At 35.4% G+C, this 14778-nt stretch overlaps 1 protein-coding gene across 4 annotated transcripts in view; it reads left to right on the top strand.

Moving 5' to 3' along the window:
• Positions 1-14562, top strand: part of KIAA0825 (KIAA0825 ortholog) — a 245049-nt gene extending 230487 nt beyond the window's left edge. The window contains exons 20-21 of one of the 4 annotated variants that reach the window (XM_051789274.1): positions 6037-6141; positions 12087-14562. In XM_051789274.1, the coding sequence (XP_051645234.1) occupies positions 6037-6141; positions 12087-12210 (229 nt within the window). In that variant the 3' untranslated portion in view covers positions 12211-14562. Of the gene's footprint in view, positions 1-2819; positions 4435-6036; positions 6142-9903; positions 12059-12086 lie in introns of those variants that run through there. The other 3 variants (XM_051789275.1, XM_051789278.1, XM_051789279.1) reach the window with 3 other exon arrangements.
• Positions 14563-14778: the final 216 nt, after the last annotated feature.

The raw sequence follows: 14778 nt of genomic DNA on the forward strand, positions 1-14778 counted from the left end.
TAGCAAATATGTTGGTTGCTAGCAGGATTCCCCAAGGCTTGGTTGTGGGCCCCAATCCTGTTTAATATCTTTATTGATGGTGTGGACAAGGGGATCAAGTCTACCCTCCATAAGTTTGCAGACAGCACTAAATTGGGCAGAGTGTTGATCTGCTGGATGTAGGAAGCAGATACCTCTGTAGAGGCATCTGGACAGGTTAGATCACTGGGCCAAGGTCAGCTGTATGAGATTCAATAAGACAAAGTGCTTGTTCCTGCACTTGGATCCCATCAACCCCATTGCAGTGCTACAGGCTGGGGGAAGAGTGGCTGGAAGGCAGCCCAGCAGAAGAGGACCTGGGTGTGGTGGTTGACAGCCAGGTGAACACGAGCCAGCAGTATGAATCTTGGCCTGCATCAAAATGGTGTGGGCAGGATCAGGGCAGTGACTATTCCCCTTGTACTCGGCACTGGCTGCACCTCAAATCCTGTGTCCAGTGGGCCCTTCACTTCAAGAAAGACTTGAGGTGCCAGAGCAAGTCTAGAGAAGGGCAGTGGAGCTGGGGAAGGGTCTGGATTGCATGTCCTATGAGGAGCAGCTGAAGGAGCTAGAACTGTTTAGCCTGGAGAAAAGGAGGCTCATGGGAGACCCCATTGCTCTCTGTAACTACCTGAAAGAAGGTTATAGCAAGGTGAGGGTCTCTTCTCCAAGGCAGCTAGAGACAGAACAAGAGGAAAGAGCCTCAAGTTGCACCAGGGTAACTTCAGGTTGGACATGAGGAGGAATTTCTTCACTGAAAGGGTGGTCAGGCATTGGAACAGGCTGCTCAGGGAAGTGGTGGAGTCATCATCCCTGGAAGAGTTCAAGGAAGGACTGGACATGGCACTTAGAGTTTGGTCAAAGATTGGACTCTATGATCTAGGAAGTCTTTTCCAACCTCAGTGATTCTATGATTTTTATATACTTGGCAGATAAATTATATTTCTGTCATGAGAATTCTGAGATTAAGAAAAATGCTCCCAACCTGGACCAAGATGAAATCGAAACTTTTAAAGTTCATCATGCAGAGACACAAAGTCACAAGTCTGGCAGGTGTGAATTTCATCATCACATGGGAGAACCTTCCTCTGTCACTCTTATGTCTTCTGTGAGTCATTTGAATTAGAAAGATACAGACCATCCTACAGTGACCCTTTTTTTCTCCTGTCTTAAGGAATTAATCAAATCCTCCCTGAATCACTGTATTGCAGCACCACAGAGTGCTGTTACATCTTCCCTTGTTCTCCTCACATCTCTGACCAAAGCTACAATGTAGGACTTGGTCATGACTGGCAAAGGCCAACCAGTTAAACTTTCTGAAGGCATTTTCTTGATTTTTAGCTTTGAAATGTGTTTTGCTTTTGAAAATTAGTAAAAGCAGGTATACATTCATAAAAAGTGTTCACAAAATTGGTGTTTTCTATTCCATTAAAAGTTGTGAACACATGTCTTCATGAGTTTCCTGGTTGCAGATATATATGCGCATAATCCCAAGGAAGTTCCCAGTACAAATAAATATTGTTTAGATGATACCAGCAACAAAAATGTGCAGTTCAGTTGAATATACATGTCACAACCAAGTATTTCCATGTGTTACTGTTTTCTTACATGTCTTTTTTTGCATCCATCTCCTCCCTGCTTTGTTACTTCCACTTCAGACATCACGTGTATCTTACACAACAAGCTTTATAGCGGTCTTTTTGCTTTATCTCTTGAATAGTGCCATCCTTAGCTTATGTACCCTACAAAACAATGTCAGCAGGAAGTTGGGCAAATAATTTGCCAAATATTATTTTCACTAGCCTGCTAAGCATTTGACTAAATCATCACTGGAGGATCCACAAAGTTGATACTATATCGATTGTGCTCAGATCATGTAAGCTTTTTCACACAGCTTTTGTGTGTTTGTTTTTTTCTTTCCATACCATAAGCTTTTGCCTATTGCCAGACTAACAGATTAATGAAAAATAATGTAATAGGCCAATTCCTTTTGTAGTTATACTATGTAGAAGAAAATTCCTCAATTCTTTCCTTGCATTACATAAATTAAAATTTACATTATTCTACTGGGTTAGTTTGAAAACTAAAGCTTCATAATTTTTAAAACAATATTTGCACTGTAGAATTTAACTTCCCAAAGCAAAAAGAAGTGGAAAAAATCTACCATAAATATGAGGTATATTAAGACATTTCATCATGTCATATTTCTGCTTAATCAACCCCCTATTTAGAAACTACTCTAATAATGTATCTTGAAATACAGTTTACAGTTTTCCATGTGTATGCATGTTGAGTAAATTAATCAGCATGATTTTAAAATGTATTTAATGCACAACTTTTTGAAGTTAACTTTTTATAGATATTTCCTTCAGTTTTACATTCCAGAGCTCAGCAAGCTGTTCTGTAGAGCCACCAGTCTTTGTAGTGGGCCAAAACCAGATGAAATTTGCCTTTATTATCTTTTTTCAGCTAACAGTTTAAAGAGTGAATTTGAGCTAAGCAGAGAAAGTAAAGCTTTTTCCAAATTATTCAGGAGTGCTATCAGGGAATTTCTTTTACCTCTTACCTTGGCTGCAAGATGTTGGGTTGCATGACCGATTTCCAGTATTCTCAGTCCTCATTTCACTTACCTGTCTCTTCTTAATATTTGTGGCTTCATCATTTCTGGATATAAATATTAGTTACACTGCTGTAGGTAATATTACCTTGTTTGGAATGAACGAGGGCAAATTACTAGTTTTTCTGTTCCAAGCATAAACAAATTATTTATTTATTTATTTCACACTAACCTTTCTGTACAGAGTTGCAATACAGCAGTGAAAGATCTGAATGACTAACAATGAAGCATACTGTGAACAGAGATCCTGTACATGTGTCTTTATCCCCTCTCTGTTTTTTTATTCACCTCTTTGCTAGTCTGAAATTGATTTGTTGGGTCATATAAATTTTTATATACAGATTATTTTGTTCTTCTTTCAGATGGTATCTCTGCTCCAATTGGTTGTTCCATTTTCAGTCTGTTCCTGGTAATCCTCAGGGATTACTAGGAGACCAGGTTAAACAACCAGGTACTAACTTTTGAAAATAGAATATGAAGCAGGTGCTAGACTTCTGGGCTTGTTGAATTCACTTTTTCTTTGGTCCTCACAGAAAACTGGGGTATTCTAGCTACAGGCCAGAGAGCAGTGGTTTTAATTTGTTATGAACATGAATCAACAAGATTTTTTAGCAGACCATTGTTGCTTAAATTTGAAGAAAACCTGCCAATAAAAGTCAGCTTCCTGGTTCCCCTAAGCTTATATTTCAAGTTATGAACTGAGTGGAATTCTTGTAAAAGAAAAAAAATGAGTATTTTTAACAATTTCAATGCATTAAGAAGGGGATTATACTACTGCCATAATAATCTTATGTTTTCAAAATATTAATCTTTTTATGCTATCATAGTAGCCCCTTCTTACCAAATGGAAGAAATTTCTTGTTGACAAAATATGAATTTTTTATACTCTTAAGGCACAAAGCTGTCAAATTATCAAATATAATTTCTCAGCAGATATATCTTGTGTTTGTATTTACAGAACACACATATGCCACAGTAACCACATTTCAAAGTTTGATCCTTTAAAGTATTTACATTGGGTTTTCAGCATTCATTATGGAAAGCCTTTTTAAATTGAAATAAAAAGGGGAGGGTGAAGAGAGGGAACAAGCAGAACATGATGTGAAGAGCAAGATAATTTTACTAGATGCATTTCTATCATGTAATTATATGCAGGTAAGTCATATGTATTTGCTGAATGAAAATATTGCTAGTACTGTGATCATAAGATACTTCCTTGGGCCTCTTGATTTTCTTAAAAATTTATAGTAATGCTAAAAATACTTCAATTCATTTCATGTATGATTGTGAAATTATTTTAAATTATTTAAAATATATAATCTTTTGAGTAGTCATCTCCAAGCACTTAGCTTAGACATAGTGTTATTGATCACATTCTTCCATAAAATTGGCCCTCTTGAATGCTTGTATCATTACTCTGTTACTTGCATGAGTACCTGTATGTATATATACAAAGGTATGCTCTACACATACATATTCGAACTATATGCATTTACACAAGCACACAGTGTTCTTAGTTTAGAGATTCAGATAAGCAACTTCATGCATGCACTAGAGGTTTTGGGAATAGTCTATAGAAGAAATAAAATAATGGGGACATGATACAACCTGCAAGCAATAAGCACATGTGATCATAGCACAATTATTTCTGTAATGTCATTATAAGAAATCATCCTTGGTGAATAAACTTTGCTTAAGATTCTAAGCAGTGAGAGAATGTGTTTTGGTCCAAGCCTGAGTAAGGCACAAATCCAGCAAACTGAAGCTGTGTAAATTGCTATTATTAGAGTTGTTTCATTTTTTGGTTTATTTTCTTTTAATTGAACTTATTTTAAAAGAAACAGCAAAAAAACCAAAGTGCTTTGTTTTAAATATAAAGTACTTTACAAGTATTTCAAGGCCAGGCTGAATGGGGCTTTTAACAGCCTGGTCTAGTGGAAGGTGCCCATGGCAGAGGGCTTAGAAGAAGATGATCTTCAAGGTCCCTTCCAACCCAAACCATCCTATGATTCTGTGATTCTATACTTGGTTACCTGAAAAGCTGAAAATAACAGTTTGGGCTAAAAAAAAAATAAATATTTGAAATTAAACCCCCAAACCATATTGAAATATTCTTTTTAAATAAAAACTTAAATAATTTATTTCTAAAACATTGTGTATAAAGAGGGAAATCTCAAAAAACAGAAAATAAAAAGACATTCTGCTGCCACAGAAATCTAACAAACAGAATATATATCTTCAGAATAAGATGGTGACAGCTTCATCAAAGCTCCTCCCCTCCCCTCCCCTGATATTGAGAAATATGAGAAAAGTACTACATAAATGGCTGAAACAAAGCAGACATTTTTTGGAATGGGTAATGTTTAGGAATTTAAATGTTAGTAACAGTCTTAAATAAATTATTTTAACTAAATGCAATCCAGAGGCTTCCCTTTAATTTAATACTACCATTAGAAAAATAAAACATTGAACCACATGGAAACTGAAAGACTTTTCAGGAATTGAGATTATGAACATTCACTGGATTTAGTTGGCTGCGTAACATTGATGTAAAATGTATTTCATGGTCTATGATTTCTCATGTTACAAAAAGGGTATTTACAGGTGAAATACTGAAAAGAAACTTACAGAGATTTATATTCTTCTATTACGTAAAAATGGCAAAACAATATACCATCTGCTAAAATTTCTTATCTTGTGGTGAGGTATAACATGCTAGAGACTGATAAAACAATTGTTTCACAGCCTACAAAAACTTAATCCACAGCCGTGTCTCTTACAAACTTCAGGAAGCAAAAGGGTTATTCATTAAAATGCTCCATGAGCTGGTAGCAAGTCTTCATATTTTAACTAAGTGTAGGATTTTTCTACCCATTCCAGCTCAATGTAGAGAACACTACTGAATTTATTGGCAGTATTCTAACAAATTTAAATATATACTTTTTTTTTTTGATTAAAATAAACAATTTAAATTTAAATGTCTTGATTTATCGTAAGAAATCTCAAGAATTGTACAAAAATGCCAGATACTTTCCATGTCAGGTATGAATTCACCAGTATAATAAGGTACAAAGGGATAAATGATTGTTTCAATGAAAGGTGATTGAATTCAGTAAAGGTCCTGCACAGCTATAAGAGTAGGATATGTGGTGATGGCTTATAAGTAGTATGGAAATTGTAAAAGGCAAAACAAAACACCAAAACACCTGTCTCTGCTTCATGCCTGCTTTGTCACTTTCCTCTTTCTTTGTCAACAGCTGACAAAAAAAATGGTCAGTCTCATCTTCAGCAAGCTGCTAATAATATCTATCATAATTATATTTTATAAGGAATAAGTGTAAGGACAATTATGAAAATCCCTTTTGGAGAAAATACAATTAATCATTTCACATCTGTTCAAGTTTAAAAGGCTACAGGAGTACTTGCACATCAAAAATATTCTTTAAACAGAAAAGGACCAGAGGACCAACTGAACTGCGAAGGCTCCACAGCTGCATGCACACGATGTAAGAGAATTTCCCACAGCTGGCAGCATCATAAGGCTAAGTCACTTGCAGAAAATCTGCACCTTTTAAACAATAACAAGAGCTTCATATCAATTTCACAAAATTGCATCAATTAGATGTTTATGGACAAACTATTGCTTTCTTTTGCCTCCTTCCATTTATAGTGTTATTTGTAAATAAATGCATTTAGACAAAAGTCTGAAAATTACAGTAAAACAGCTCATTGAAGAAATTGAAGGTGAATATGTGGAAAATATTTTCATGTGGATTACACGGAATTACTCTTATATCACAAAGATAAAAGGGAATGTAAGTTAACTTTAAGCATGTTTTTTGGTTTGGTTTTTTTGCTCTCCACTCTTGCCTTCTTACACAGTACTTGGCACAAAAAGACCTTCTCTACTTGTGCTCCCTGATTCTATTTGTAATTCACTACACTAACAAAAGATAAGCTTAAGAGCTTGCGGTGCTTGAAGTGTGAATATTTACTCATGTTAGGATGCTTGCTTGGCACTGTTTGTGTCTGATTTAGATTAGATGTCAATTATCTAATATTTTTAGCTCATTTCTCTTTTTTGATACATAGTAACTATTAGGCATAGCTATTATTTAATATAGAGATCCATATTTTCAGCTATCTAGTGTTTCTACATTTGCCAACAATTCCCTACAAGAGGAGATATTATGTTTTGCATAGGAAATATCAGTATTGGTTTGTGGTGTTTTTTTTTTAATTATAATTCCTTCTGTAGAATTATGTGATGTAACATTTTCCAAGACGTTAAGAAATGCAGTAGATAGCAAAATACTAGATAAGTCTTGTTAGCAATGCATAAAATGCCACTATAAATTTATATTAGTGTGACCCTTTCTATAAATTGTTCATTTTTTAGCCATTGGCTTGTATAAGCTTTAGAAAATAACATGGTTATATACTCTGATACAAATAAGGACATTTTTCAAAGTTGAAAATACATCTCTGCTGAAAAGTATTCTTACGTTTCATTTATAATTTGTTCATGTTTATTCTTGTTTTTAACATTTTACATATTTTCCCTCTAATATTTACACACTTGTTATAACTAAGCAACTGCTATAAACAAACCTCGGAACTAATCAAAGAGTATTTATTAATGTAAAATTCGTAGCACAACTTCTTCAAATGTTGCAATTTACTGCGGGTAAAATCTCTGTCACCTTTGGTAATCCCTGTTGCATACTACTTCATATGTTTTATTTCTGATTTCATATACTACTGCTTTGGTATCAACTGCATGTACTTAGTCTTGATCTGTAACAAGCACCTAAATGTAATATATAGTCCCTGTTATGGTTTTTAGGAAGTGCCTTCATAGGAATATATCTACAATTTACAAAATAGATGCAATATTGCAACAGAAAATCAAAGCAGCAAATATATCACCATGTGTCCAGCCCTACTGCAATGTCCAGCATGCCTAACAGGTGCAAGAAGATTTTCCTCTGCATCTCTGCAAACCTATTTACTGTTTCTTTACTTCCTATCATTTACTAAGTGGAGAAACAAAAATATCACAAAATATAGTCCTGGATAGCCCTTTATATAAATAGATACATTGATGCTATTTATATGCAAGGATAGCACATGGATACATCGCTAAATAAACCTGAGCTGGTATCACTGGATCTTCCTGGGTTACTGAACAGTTACCCCTTGCACTTTTTTTGTTAGCTTATAAATGTGCCAGTCAAGACTTCTTTTCTCTTGCTTCTTATTTATCAGGAGAAACAAAAGCCCTCTCAGTGCTAGTCATACTCTTTGACCTCATAGTCTAAGGTCTAAGCTGACCAGCAGAAAACTTCAGAAATTCCTGTATTTATCTGTGCTGATGTGTTTTGCTGTATCTGTCTGAAAAAAATATACTACTTCCCCCTCCGTCCCCCCTTGATCAGCCACATGCAACACAGAAAAGAACAGCAAAGTGTTTCAGTGATTCACATCAGGTGCATAGTGTGTCATCTGCATTATTTCATATTTCAGCATATTTTGAAAACACTTAAAATTTTTAATTCTCCTAAGTACACAAGTATTATTGGCTTGAAAGCTTTTGGTGCTACCCTAAAGATTGCAAAGATGATGGCATTTTCTTCTTAACATATGCTTTCTTTAAAATATGAAGAACATACTGAAAGTTGGGCTTTCTGGACACTTGAACTCATCTCTTTATGTTTATATGAAATCTAAGCAAAAGGGAGGTGGTGATATGATGGATTCGTTCAAATATGTCCAGTATCCTTTTGAAATGCTGACTTTATTTGATGTTCCAAGATATAGCCAGACTGAAATAAAACATATGTTACCTATGAATTTGGGAATTTTTTCTAAGAGCTATGTTTGAAATGAGCTAATGATTTGAAATGACAGAAGTTGGCTGTTAAACTGATGAATCTGGCATTTTGAAAGTAATTCATGATGGTAATTTTATTCATATTCACATTACTTGAACTGGCTAGTTGGATTTATGCCAACTACTATTGCCAAAACAATTGTGACACATTTTTGATATGCTAGTAAAAACATCTATTTTGGAAATTTTTGACTAGTAAATGCTGGCTTTTTCCACTAAACACAAAACTAACAGTTAATTTCTCATCCCGTTTGGAATAATAAAGATGTGTTGTGGCCTTCTTCCTTACTGTCCAGTAGTCTTTTAAAAAACTATATTGTCCCCAGACTTTTAAGCATGAAAGTGAAGAAAAAGTTTCTAAATTAGATGAGGGACCAGGTGTTTGTCAAGCTGATTTCACAGTTCTTTAATTCATGGATACTGTTAAGCAAATGCATAACAGTCTATCCTCATTGGACCCGCTTAAATGCTTTAAAAATAGACTACTTTTGGACAAAATGATAATGTAATGTATTAGAATAACATGCTATAAAGTTAACACTAAAGAAAGGCCAAACTGGATGACACTGAAGATTTTTACCAACACTAATGTTTAAGGTTCAATTAAACGTGCTGACAAGTATGAAGTCACTGTCTTTAAAAGTAATCTGCTGATTTACTGTTAAGCTTTCATTAGCCAAAACTTCTAGATTTCTGTGTTGTATCTCCAGCATTAACTGTTTAGAATTTTTTCCATCTAGCATTTTCAGATATTGTCCTTTTAAGCAAATAGCTCCTCTACTAAAAACTACGCAACAAATCAAATAAATTAAAATTAATCAATTCTATTGGTATAGTGGTGTTTCTGAATGACTCTGATGACCACAAATTCAAATTAAGGCTTGCAGAACTTCTTCCTAGGTTTGAAGACGAGGTACATTAGCAAAAGTAGAAAAGTAAACTAGTCCCCCTTTTAAACAGCATTCACTGGGGATGCTTGCAAAAGTAACTGAAGTGAAGGCTTGTTCATTCTATAAATATATCATAAACTGGAGAATGAAGCGGACAGACATAGCAATTAATTGTATGCAATGTTAATATTCACATAAGGTTAAATACGATAGGAGTTACATAGGAGTGGAGTAATAGGAAGTTAATTATTGCAAAACTTTGCAATAATTGAAGCATTCATTGCTTCAATTTTATTCTTAGTATGCTTTGCTTGTTCTGATACTTCTTCACTTCAGGCAGTAATATGGGTTGTCAGATTCGATTTTTAAGGTAAAGGTGTGATGTATATATGTTAATTTATACATGTTCATTGAACATATTTTTCCCAGCTGTTTTTTAACAATGAGATTGTACTACAGAGCACTTGTTCTCTTTCTCGCTTTAGTAAGCTTTTCATCATGGCTAGGCTTCACGAATGAAGATTTGGGAAGGCTCTATCCATGTTTGTTACAAGCACACTGGTGGCTAATAAGGCCAATACGAGATAGACATGTCCGATTACAAAAGGCACAGCAGAAAGACTCCTTAGGTGGTATGTTCTGCAAGACACAATTCTTTCTGCGTTATCTTTTCTCCTCGAGAGTGATCCTGCGTGCATTCTCAAAGGAGACAGCTGCGTTATAGATGGTGTGTCTCCAGACCTCCTGATTGGAGGCCAGAGCAGACCAGTTATGTTGATCAATATGGCCAAGGCTGAGATGTTGTTTCAGGAAGTCCTTGTATCTTCTCTTTGGGGCTCCTCTCTTGTGGCAGCCGGTGGCAAGTTCACCATAGAGCAAGATCTTAGGGAGGTGGTGGTCCTTCATCCTGGAGACGTGTCATGCCCAGCACAGCTGTGTTCTCACCAACATGGCCTCAATACTTGTGACTGCTGCTTGTTCTAGAACAGATGTATTGGTCACATAGTTACAAAAAGTGTACACCATGCTCTATTGCCAATAATGACTGTTCTCTTGCAACTATGAGGAATGCCGTTTTCCCACCATTCTGTATTATATTTCATTTATTCACCAATCTAAACTTGCATAGTTTAGGTTCTGGTTTTTGCAGTCTGAATGAGGACCTAAGAATTGTGAGGACAGAATTAAAGTATTGCTCCTGACATTAGTTTCCTAAAAGCAGTCTTTGTTCTGCTGCTTCTCTCCGTGTCTCCTACTTTTCAGCAGCATCTTATGGCTCATTCATAACCTATTGGATTTAATACTTGAAAATCTGATTTCTGTATCTAGTATTCATGCTTTACCTTTTGTCTTTAGCTGGTCTGAACCGTGAGGCTACACTTCATTTTCTACTTAGAACAGAAAGAGATTAATATTAAAGGGATGTCAAATTCTTAAATATCCACAAAACTTGTAGAAGAGATAGAGCCACATAACTGAGCATTGTGTAGGCATAATTTGAGTGTTACAAAGTTTAGCTGACTGTTGGGATCTGGGGCTCAGTTATCAGCAGAGAAGGAGCTGATGAGATTATGTAGCAGGCCAAGGACAGCAGGATCTGGGAGAAACTCTGATATTTATGTTGATTGGCCTGTCTCCTGCAGCAAGATATGGAAAGACTTTGTGATGATGTTATCAGACCATGTAGAAACCCCTTTGTTCTTTTCCCCCCATGCGGTCCTAGCTAAGGGAAAATATTAACCAACTGTGTAACTAGCAGAAAATTGTGTAATCTTTTAGTTGGCATAATCCATCCCCTAGTTAGCATAACCCATCCTCCTCATTAACATGTCCTGCCCCCAAGACCCTTATATTGCTTTTCACATGTTCAATAAAGATTCCAGTTTTCACCCTCAAACCTGGGATCGTTAGTTATTGACCTCTTCAACTGACTACATAGCAGCACTAATTCTGAGTTTATTATCCTGATTTTCTTCAAGGGAACACTGCATTATTTTTAAGGTTCTATATTTAATTACTGAAAAAAAAGAAAAAATTCATATTCTTTCACTTTTTCAGTTGTAATGGTATTAGGACTTAATCCTAAACTAGAAATGAGTATTCACATGGGGAAAGAAGAATCTGATGTCATTTATTTCTGGTTGTGATAGGTGTACCTGATGGTTTAAGAAACAAAGAGCCTGTCACTTTTGTGGTATTTTGTAATATGGTACCATCACTGCCAGAGAATTATGACAATCACATTAAATATTTGGTTGGACATCAAGTGGTCACCTTTCACTGCAAACTTAGAGAGTATTGAGAGCATCTGCTTAACTTCCAAAGCATATATTAGCTTTTCCACTTATTCTCTCCTAGTTTGACTAGGCTTCCACCTCTACTTGCATGTTTGATATAAAACAGAAAAAAAAAGAGCACTATTTCAATGAATATAAGTAAGATTATGTGGTAGCTTTGAAAATTTGTGTCAATATCCACGTGGCCATGACAAGGTGCGTGTAGCAAGATTTTTGGGGGTTGCATTTTGAATGATTCAGTAATTTCAACTGGTGTAACCCACTGCTAGGGAGGGCAGTGAATTGATAGTAACAAGTTCTGTATTTATTTGCTTATTCTAAAGACTGGTTTAAAACACATAAAAATTAATAAAAAGTTATTTTTCTTTCAGATGGGAGATGAAAGAAGATGCAGATCTTGAAGATGAGGAGAAAGTTATGGTGGAACATTTAAAAAATGTTTATTTGATACCAAGCATTCCTATCTCAGAGAATAAAGAAGAACAATTACCTTGACAGATTTTGGGTAGCAACTTTTTTCTGAATTCAACATGATTAATTTAATGGCTTAGTTATAACTGACAGGACTAGAAAGCTCAGGAATATGTATTTCCTGTAGGAGATAATAGGAGTTTTAAAGTAAAGAGTATTCCCCCCTTATTGTCTAGTCACCCCATCCAGGCAGCAATTGTTTGTGCATGCGTAAGGCGAGCAACAATATATGACAATGTCAATGCCACAAAACAAGGAGAGTGTATCTCAATACTCTGCAGAATAAACCTGAGTGACAAATCAAGAATTGTTTTAAAAGTATAAAACTCACTCTGAAAATAATGCAAATTTAGACACATGCTAAGCAAATACTCCTGGCTTCCATCCATCACTTTGGAGTTGGAGTCTCTGTCCCCAGAGACTGTCCCCAGCTAGTGTCACTCAAGGACCTTTTCTCTCCTTGTTTATTAGATCACCTAAAAGACATGAAAAGGGACAGTTATAGACCATAAATCTGCAGTCCTTTGTGAGTTGCTCCAGAATGGGTACACTTGGCCATTATTCCCAATCAAAAATGCATCAGCCTTATTACCCTCACAGATCCTAACTGAACATCCAGTGTATGTTATGGCTTAAAAGACACACTAAAGAGCAACTAGAAGTTTTGAGAAGCATCTTTTTATTTAAAAGAATTATTCACAGGCACTGCTCAGAGGATTACCTTAGCAGTGAACTGAGAGAATTATAAATAATATCTATTTCTGATAAATACAGTAAAATTTTATTTTCAAAATAATCCAGGTTTGATATTAAATTTTTTCTAAATATTAAATCTTTTTCTTATACACTTGTAAAAACTATCAGTGTGACAATATTTTTTATACAGATGTTGTGGTTAGTATTTCTTTATCTGTACAGAAATAATCCATAATTTTTCAGTTTGTTTCTTGCACTGGAATTCAAATGGAACTATTTTATCTGCTTGATGAAGGACCCTCACAAGATCTTGCTAAGGCTGCAACCTGTGCAGTAGCTATTCCTGTTCCCAGCACATTTTCACACAGATGTTATTATGGATATGGACCACTTAAATAGGAGGAAGGCATCTTTTCAAACCATCTAGGGATGGTGACTCCACCACCATTATACAGTTTCTGCAGTAAAGCGATCCAGGCTCCAACAGACAACAGCCAAAGTGTCTGCGCTGCCCCGAGTCACATCCGTACTCTATCTAAAAATGAGGCAAAGAACTATATAACCAGGATCTTATTCAACAGGTTTGATCTTTTCCAGTTACTAGGTCAAACAGAATGCTATGTCTTGCCTTGCCAAACTCAGGTTTCAAACTTCATTAATGGTGGAGGTTTGCACGTAACTTTTTCTTTTTAGGACAACCTTTTAGAAAGTTCTCCCAATAAATAAATACATTGACTAAAATCAGTTCCATAAAACAGTCATTAAAAAGCCTGATGAATAATTAGCAATGCATCCATGAGTGCTCCTTAAAGTCGGTAACTGTGAATGACATTGTTATGTACATTCTGTCCCAAGTTTAATTCACTAGAGGATGGAAATGTGGTCATATAAGCACCTTTGGTAAATTTGTAATTGCCTGATATTCAACTATTTTATCCTTTTTTTCCCATAATTTGTTGTTTTGATGTAAAAAAATCTGATAACTTTTGAGTATTTGGTTTCCATAAAGAAGTAGGGTCATATAGTTCTTCATGGGTCAGGTGACTCTGATTTGTTTTCCACCTCAGGAATGCCTTTCAGGCATCCTTGACAAACTTACTGTTTTATTAATATTTGCTGTAATTTAGAATGTGATACTATTCCACTCAGTTATACATGGGTAAATAATTAATCTTCTAGAGTAACTGTTACACAGTCTTAAAGCAGTGTAGGTCCTATGGGCAATAATTTCAGGTTTAGGATCTGAACACTTCTGTTCCTAATGTTCCACATGAATTCCGTAGTATCTATGTTCTTCCATTGTTCTAAGCTACCTTTGTTACCTGGCATAGTGGGAGCTATGCTGCTAGTGAGTTATATTTTTCACATAAACTGATGTATTTTGCCCCAGGTTTTATTTTCTTTGATTTCTCTGAACTTTTAATTTACACTTGGAAATCCATAGCACATCTGTTTAGACAACCTACAAACACCTAAATACTTATCAGTAAAGCCTATGCCTTCTCAAACCTGATACAGAGTCTTAGAGAACCAAGAATTCAATAAATGTAAAATTCAAACCAACCACTTGCAAGGTTATAATTCAAGAAGTGCAGTAGTTGTTTTCACTTGGATTTTCACCTCTCTGTAAAATCCAGAAATTTCATGTTTAAGGAGTTGTTTGCTAATGTACAGGAAACTTTATTGGTATGTAAATATGTATATATTCTATATAATAAACATGTCTTAAGTGGATTTTATTACTTAGATTAAGGTTATGCTTCCCCTCTAGATAATGGAAAAAACACTGAGGACGTAAGAGGTTGAAATGGCTGGTGGGTTTTGTTCTGGCATATGAGTAGTAAACAGATTACTTTCTAGGATAAGCCAGATGTGGCTTTGGGAAAGAAATTATGT

The sequence above is a fragment of the Manacus candei genome, unplaced genomic scaffold (assembly GCF_025592945.1).
Source record: "Manacus candei isolate 608988 ecotype Guabito, Panama unplaced genomic scaffold, ASM2559294v1 h1tg000027l, whole genome shotgun sequence".
Taxonomy (NCBI): Eukaryota; Metazoa; Chordata; class Aves; order Passeriformes; family Pipridae; genus Manacus; species Manacus candei.